The sequence below is a fragment of the Sycon ciliatum genome, chromosome 5 (genome assembly GCF_964019385.1).
Source record: "Sycon ciliatum chromosome 5, ocSycCili1.1, whole genome shotgun sequence".
Classification (NCBI taxonomy): domain Eukaryota; kingdom Metazoa; phylum Porifera; class Calcarea; order Leucosolenida; family Sycettidae; genus Sycon; species Sycon ciliatum.
This window is the reverse complement of record NC_088647.1, coordinates 18032999-18041058: the sequence shown is the minus strand read 5'-3', so window position 1 is coordinate 18041058 and position 8060 is coordinate 18032999. Positions and strand designations below refer to the sequence as shown.

At 50.8% G+C, this 8060-nt stretch overlaps 1 protein-coding gene across 1 annotated transcript; it reads right to left on the bottom strand.

The window, feature by feature from the left end:
- Positions 1-907: 907 nt before the first annotated feature.
- On the bottom strand, positions 908-6004 carry LOC135816852 (uncharacterized). Its single transcript, XM_065329953.1, has one exon. The coding sequence runs from the start codon at positions 6002-6004 to the stop codon at positions 908-910; it is 5097 nt and encodes a 1698-aa protein (XP_065186025.1).
- Between the last annotated feature and the right edge of the window lie 2056 nt (positions 6005-8060).

Below are 8060 nucleotides of genomic sequence, written 5' to 3'. Positions count from 1 at the left end.
ACTAGTAGTAGTAGTCGACTACTGTCTGACGGTCAGTTTACAGCCTCAGTGCTGTAACGCCGTGTACAAGTAGATCTACCGGGCCGCTCCAGTTCTACTAGCCAAGCGAGTGATTTAGGTTCGCACCCGCAAGTTGGGATAGCTTGCACGAATCCCTCACTACTGTAGGTCTACCTGGCTCGCGCCATCCCACATTCCAAATTTCAACGCCCAATGGCTCACAGACGTAGCAAGTGAAATCCGGCTTTCACTGAATAAAAATTCTTCTCAGCCTTCAGAGTCTTTTCACTCCACCTCCAATTGCTCCAAATACACGAAAAGCCCTTGGCTACACCACGTACAATGTGTCAAAACGTTTGAGGCCTTGTCCCCAAACGTCTGATTGCTACAAAAGCTAGAGGGGTGAGTTGGTTGGAATACAAACTTTCTTACAAACAAGAACACCAAAACTAATTTGAATACAGCAAAAAACGAAGGTACAAATCAAAGTATGAAGCGCAGGAGTAGCATCATGAGTACGAAGAAATTCATGAGGCAGCAGTGCATTGACATGACATGCACAACCATACTAATACATCATTTTATATTCGTGGGATGATTGAATCCGCGACACTCCGACAAGAAAGAAAGTAGTACACCTCATGAGATAATGAAGACTGGGTGGATTACACTGATATGTAGTGATGGTGTTTACAAAAGTATCTAGATTCTAAGAAGTACTGCTACAGTCGAAATGCACTAGTATGACAAGCGAAGAACTACTTCAAAGTACATGGAACCTCATTACACAGAAGAGAAATGCACGTATGTAGATGTATTAGGAGAATTGTAGGGGATTTATGCTCCCGCCGGAGTAATTGTAAATAGAGGGAGAGTCATACATACGCGAACCGTAAAAGCAGTCTCATCATGATGTAAGGCACACATAGCTTGATGTTACCCACTTGGCGATCTTCTCACGTGCTGCGTCGGCCGACGCTCGAGGAGGACGCTTTGAAGTCACAACAGGTAGCGGAGGGGCATCATCCACTGGAGCCGGATCAGTAACATCAGAAGACACAGGCTGCTGACCTGGAGTGGAAGCATCAACTGGAATAACGTGCCTACACTCCAGGGAATATAGACGGGACAATGGGCGCTTGACGGTGTTGCCGGTTGACATGATGACTTGAGCTGTTCGAATCTGTCCATCCGTGGGACTACAGATGATCTCCGTGATACGACCCAGCTTCCATAGACAACGTGGGGTAGATTCCTCTTCGACGAGCACTACCTCACCCAACTGGGGATGTGACGCTGTCTGTTGATGGCTTGCAGACGCTCGTTTGTCTGCACAGGATATTCTCTCTTGAAGGACTTGCAGATATTCTTTCTTCCACATCTGCCAGAACACTTCGCTTTGACGTTGCTGTCGTCCCCATTCTTGAAGAAGACGGGTGGAGGGATTGGCAGAGTCTGGGACGAAATCAGGTTCATCCAGGGATGTTGAGAGAGGTATCGCAGTGGGGCACTCACCGACTAAGAAATGAGCTGGGGTCAAAACATTGACCTTGCCCTCGTAGTCAGCTGTGACTGAGGTCAGTGGTCTGCTGTTCACGGCAGCTTCGGCTTCAGCCAGGAGTGTCACAAGTTGATCGAGGTAAATGCGCTGGCGTCCTAATGCCTTTCGCAGACAACGCTTTACCAGCCCAACCATCCTTTCATACACACCACCTTGCCATGGCGCGAAGGCGGTGGCGAACTTCCAGCATATACCGTGACTGTTGAGGAAGTTGAAAACGTCGGTATCCTCTGCAGCTGATTGCCAGAATTCATCGAGTGCGGTGCCTGCAGACTTAAACTGTGAAGCGTTGTCAGAGTAGAGAAGTCTGGGGACACCACGTCGCGCAATAAATCGTCGAAAACAGCTGATGAACTGAATGGTGGACATGTTGCTCACCCATTCCAGGTGCACAGCACGTACCGACAAACATGTCAGGAGGCAGACCCAGACCTTCACAGCTGTTGTACCTTCAGACTGCTTGACGAGGATGGGCCTGAAATAGTCAAGACCCACGTACTCGAACGGTCGGGCTGCTGGTGTCACGCGTTCCTTTGGCAGTGGCGGCGGAACTGGCAGCTTGTACGGAGGTCCCTCGTGCTTTCGACACGTGGTACAACGTCGAATGATAGAACTAACCGCACGGCGGCCCTGGGGCACCCAGAAATTCAGACGGAGTTGAGCCAACGTGTGGGATACTCCAGCGTGGAGCAGTCGACAGTGGAGGTCCGTTATGATGAGCTGCGTCAGGCGATGAGTATTCGGCAGCAGGGGCTGAGCAAAGGGAGAGACAGTAGAGTCAGCCTTAGGAGCGCGTCCGTGACAGCGCAAGACGCCGAATTGATCAACCGTAATGCCAAGCTGACTGCGGATGACACATTTGCGATTGGTAACAAAGCTGTTGAAGACGTCACCAAAGCACTGGTATTGTGATACACGAGTGACCAGAGTGAGGATGAGACGACGAATACCAGCGTTGAGGTGTGCGGAGGAGGCAATTGCTTGCATCAACGCAAACAAGAGGGGATGGCTGGTGTGAATAGTGGAGCGATAGCCAGAGGATAAGCGGGACCATAGATACTGGTGAAGAAATCGGCAGCAGTAGAAGATAACACGAATCAGACGCTCCAAAGAAGATGACCGGTCAAGTAGCTGAACAAGGCAGGTTGACCATGCGACCAGATCTGATGTAGTGGCATCCAAGCTGTTGGTGTTGAGGAGAGTGGCAGCATGAACGACTTTTGAACCACGCTCTCCAGCTGCAACCTGCTGTAGGATGTCAGGTGTGACTAGCAAGTGCTGATCTCCTGGCCACTCCGCCACGTCAAGTCGAAGCCAAGCAGGACCCTGCCACCAGAGTGTGTTGCTGGAGAGATCTGCAGTACTCTGGCCGCGTGTTGCAACATCAGCTGGGTTGAAGCTTGATGGCACATATCGATAGTCGAGGTTGGGAATCTGCCGGATTTCCTGGATGCGATTGTCGACAAAGGTTGACAAGTCCTTTGTTGACTGGAGCCAGTGCAAGACACACTTCGAGTCACACCATAGAACTTGTGAGCTGAGCGAGAGCTGCAGATGTTGACGGATGAATGCAGCCATGCGAGCACCGATGAGGACACCAAGGAGCTCTAGACGTGGGATGGTGAGTGACTTGTCCTTGGCACACTTGCCTTTGTTGAAGGAAGATGGTGACAGACGCATCTTACTGTACACCAGTGCAGTATGGACGTTGGAGTTGCGCTGAATGCGGAGGTAAGCTGCTGCAGCGTACGCATGTTGAGACGCATCCGTGAAGATATGTAGCTGCATGTCGCCATCATGGTACCGGTGATACCTTGGAATAGCCATGTCGGATAACCCATCCATCTGTTGCACTAGACCAAGCCACTCTTCTTGAACATCGGGAGGTAGCGCACCATCCCACGTGACCGACAGACCCCACAGCCGTTGCAAGAATATCCGAGCTGGAAGGAGGACGGGCGTCACGAGACCCAAGGGGTCGTACACTGCTGAGACGGCGTGAAGGACTGCGCGTTTAGTGATGCAGCACTCCGTCTTGGTGAGTTTGGTACAGCCGGGTATAGAAACGGTGTCATTTTCCGTGTCCCACTTGAGACCAAGTACTTTCACGTAGCGAGACGTTACACGGTCTTGCTCCGGTATAGCAGAACGAACAGCATCACTGTTGGTGGTGAACTCACGCAAGTTCATTGAGGCTGACTTGAAGATGTCCTTGGCGGCAGTGTAGGCAGCGATAGCGGCGCTCTCCAGATCCATGCCGAGGATGATATTATCGACATAAATGTTGGCGGAAATAGCTGTGGCGAGCGGCGTGCTTTGCGTGCTGAGATGATGGCGTACGGTGGCTTCGAGCAGGAACGGGCTCGAAATCACTCCAAACGGCATACGTCGAAACCGATAAACGCTCAGGTTGTCCTTGGTAGGAGCCGGGTTTGAAGGATCCTGAAACCAAAGGAACCGTGTGACATCTCGATCAGACTGCGTGATGCTTAGCTGCAGAAAGGCCTTCTCAATGTCAGCCAATAGGACAATAGGGTGGCAGCGGAAACGAAGCAGCATGCCACATAGGCTGAGTAGATTGACTGGACCGCGATGCATACACTCGTTGAGGCTCTTGGACCGTTTCGAGGATTTTGCAGAGGCATCATAGACGATACGCAACTTCGTTGTGGCCTTCGACGGTGTGATGACGGGCTGATGAGGCGAATAGTGTGTGGCATTTGCCGTACGGAGAGAGGATTTCGGAACAAGCTCAATGATACCAGCTGTGACTTGAGACTGGATGATCTTGTTGTACTGTGCCAAAAGGTCATTGTCGGAAGCCAGTCGCTTGGCCAGAGACGTTAACCGACCTAAGGCGAGACCAAAGTTGTCAGATACTTCAGGAGGCTCTGCTTTCCACGGCCATGCGATTTCATATCGCTGGCCCTCATACCTGACATGAGTGTCAAAGTGACGTTGAGCGAGCTCGTCAGAGGTGACATGAGGAGAATCCGTGATACCTATGGTGTCAAGAGACCACATCCGAGAAATATCAGGATACGGCATCATGGACGATGGAGCAACATAGTTACCCAAAGACGACGGATGCTGGCGAGCAGAGGTAAGTGTGGAGCACAGAAGTACACTACTGGCAGACTCGGAGTGGTCCGTCTCCACGGTCGGCTTCCCAGCAACGAGGTATCCAAGACGGGACGGTATAACATGAAGGCCAGATGGTAGAGAAACGGAAGGCCCGTTGATTAGTTCCCAGAAATGGGCAGCTCCAATCAGCAGGTCAATCTTACACGTTGACGATTCAGAAGAGATGGGCTCCGCGAGAGCATCACCGGCAACCGCCAATATAGTGGCGTAATCTTCATCTGAGAGCCGACAGTGTCGAATTGGATCGGTAATCTTCTGCATGGTGTTAGCTTCCATGATCAGACGAGAGCCATCATGGAGTTCAGGATCGAACTCGACCGTTGTTGTGTTGAGCTGTACAGGCTGCGATGAGGCGAATGTGGAGACAACTAGGCACTCTTGCCGACCTGCGGGCAAGCCTAGTCGTGTGGCTGCGTCTACACTGAGGAATGTAGACTGAGAACCGCTGTCCAGAAGGACAGTCACTTGTTGAGATTCACCTGAACCAGAGTGGATAGATGTCCTGGCAGTCATCAAGCGAGTCTGGCTTGCTGGGACTGTTGGACCAGGGAGCTGCTGAGTAGCAGCTACATTAGAGGACACCCGCAGAGATGATGAGGAGCCACTAGAAGTAGTAGCAGATTGCTGTTGTTGAGGATTCCCAGTACGGCTCTGCTGGGAATCACCATACCGTGCCGTCTGACGTCCAGCAGAGCAGATTGCTGTGTTATGGTGATTCGACCGGAGGCAATGCCGACATTGTCGTTGCCGGGTGCAGACCGAACTGGTATGACCTGAGCCCAAGCAACGAAAACAGAGACGTAACTCCAACAAGCGATTCTTACGGGCCTCTGGAGTAGCGAACTTCTGACACGAGTCGTGTCTGTGTGTAGCACCACAGAAGACACATGGCCTGCGAGACTGTTGTCCAGAAGCTGTGGGTACTCGATGCTGTTGTGCTGTCGCCACAGGAAGAGCGCTCCCAGATACAGGACCAGGCGCTGGCGCGGCCGGGACGCTGCCGTCACTGCGAGAGGTAGAAGATGTGGCAGACCGCTGGTAGGCCCTGTCATGTAAGCTGACATACCTCTTCAAAGCCCGGCGGAGCTCTGATACACTCCATGCTTGAGCCGCCTCCGATAGGGGTCGCCATTCTTCCAACTTGGTTGTGACACTAATAGGAAACTTCGACAGTATTTGTTGAGCGACCAGCCGCTGAGTGGCCAGAACCTCTCCTTGAGCTTCCAGCTGGAGGCACACATTCTCAATCATCTCACACTTCGCCTTGATGTCGCTATGACTGGATGTGGACGCCGGCATATGTTGCAACTACTTGTGATACAACTTGGTGATGATGACGTCAGCTCTGCCGAACTCATCCTGAAGTGTTTTTAGGGCCACGGGATAGTTCTGGTCAGCAACAGCTATTCCAGCAATTAGACGGCAAGCAGACCCTTTTAATGATGACTTGAGATATGTGAATTTGGTGACGTTCGGGAGCTGCTGCGAGTCAACAGATGCGACATACATATCCCAAAAGACGGGCCAGTCCAGAATGTCGCCACTGAAGCTAGGCAAAGACAATTTCGGGAGGTTCACCTGGGTATACGTAGTTGACCCTGGCTGCATGGGTGACTGAGCCATCGTGGTCGGCTGAACGGTTTGAACCGCAGCAATAGCAGCTTGCCTGGCAGCTTCAGCGACCATGGTGGTCATGGTTGCAATACTAGACGGAGCTGCAGCATCAACAGCACGTGGCAACGGACTAGCGACTAGCGCGCGAGAATGAACTAAGGCTGAGTGAAGCCATGCTTAGCTCATCAGAGGAATCATCATCACTGCTGTCATCCAACATAACAGTATGTGCTGACATAGGAGTGTGGGATGGCAAAGGAGTAAATTCTACTTTGCTGGCACTAGAACTAGACTTCTGCTGGACAGAGCTTTGCTGTGGTGGTTTCAGAGCTGACAGAATACTATGGGTACTAGACACTGGAGCTGCTGTCACACTGTGTAGAGCAAAGGGCAGTTCACTGTAGGCAGCTGTACTGGTAGTCCCAGGCTGGAGCTGCGGTGTTAGTTAGGAACTGGTGCCTGGTACATGGTGGCATGGTGTGACAGTCGGTGCGTGACCAGGTGACGGTGACAAGCTCCCGCTACATGTATCCAAATGATGAGATGCAGGGGTGCGTGTGTGTGCACTGCTACGAAGTGCTTGTGACGCTGGTGCTGATGCTAATGTACCGGTACATGTGTGACTGTCAGTAATGGTTGCCGCAGAAATTGTATGCAATGAAGAAGAATGGGCAGGCAAACGAGAGAGACGTGAAACGGTAGCCTCAACCGGGTCAGGAAAGTTCGCCATGGCCTCAGGAGCCGTACGCATGATGGAGCTCCTCACCTTTCTCAAGATACCACACAAGTCGTCAAATTCTGACTCCCAGCTGTCAAGCTCGTCCAGTTCGTCTTCAGCAGAGTCCATTTCTTCGTATGCTGTCCGAAGGGCCGCTACAACTTCCTCAAGTTGTAGTGATAGCGACTGGGCCTCCCCCCAATCGGCTGCCAACTACTGAGTATTGGAACTTGACTCAGCGCTAAACTCGCGCGCAAGGCGAGTGTGTACGCGGACAAAACGTCTGCGCAAGTTCGCTCTACGGCGAAGCAACTGCTCAACATCGGAGCTTGCTTGGGTGGCCATCCCGAAACAAGCTGATGTCGAACGAAAGTTGTGATCGTGACTATCCTGGTCACAGCACCATGTCAAAATGTTTGAGGCCTTGTCCCCAAACGTCTGATTGCTACAAAAGCTAGAGGGGTGAGTTGGTTGGAATACAAACTTTCTTACAAACAAGAACACCAAAACTAATTTGAATACAGCAAAAAACGAAGGTACAAATCAAAGTATGAAGCGCAGGAGTAGCATCATGAGTACGAAGAAATTCATGAGGCAGCAGTGCATTGACATGACATGCACAACCATACTAATACATCATTTTATATTCGTGGGATGATTGAATCCGCGACACAATGATTGCTTTCCAAATTTTTACCCAGGAGGGCATCATCAGGGACAGACAATAGTATGTAGGGGAAGACGGAGACTACCTCGATTTAGGCTGAGGCCTGTGGAGAATCCACAAATACAAATACAAAGATACCGTAAGATAGATTGAAGATGTCTAATAGAACTGTTATAAGACAGTACAAGGCCAGAATTCACACTGCTATAGTATGCAACAAGTTACAAGCTAGCGCTAAGATTATAACTATGTTAGTGAGCATTTTGTCAAATGCATAGTACTAATAATTGATGTGAGACAGCGATGTTTGAGTTGGTATCATGTACATGTGTGTGTGTGTGTGTGTGTGTTTGTGT

Bases quoted from the DNA above. Each gene is read 5' to 3' on its own strand.
- LOC135816852 (XM_065329953.1), bottom strand. From the start codon at position 6,004: ATGCCGGCGTCCACATCCAGTCATAGCGACATCAAGGCGAAGTGTGAG.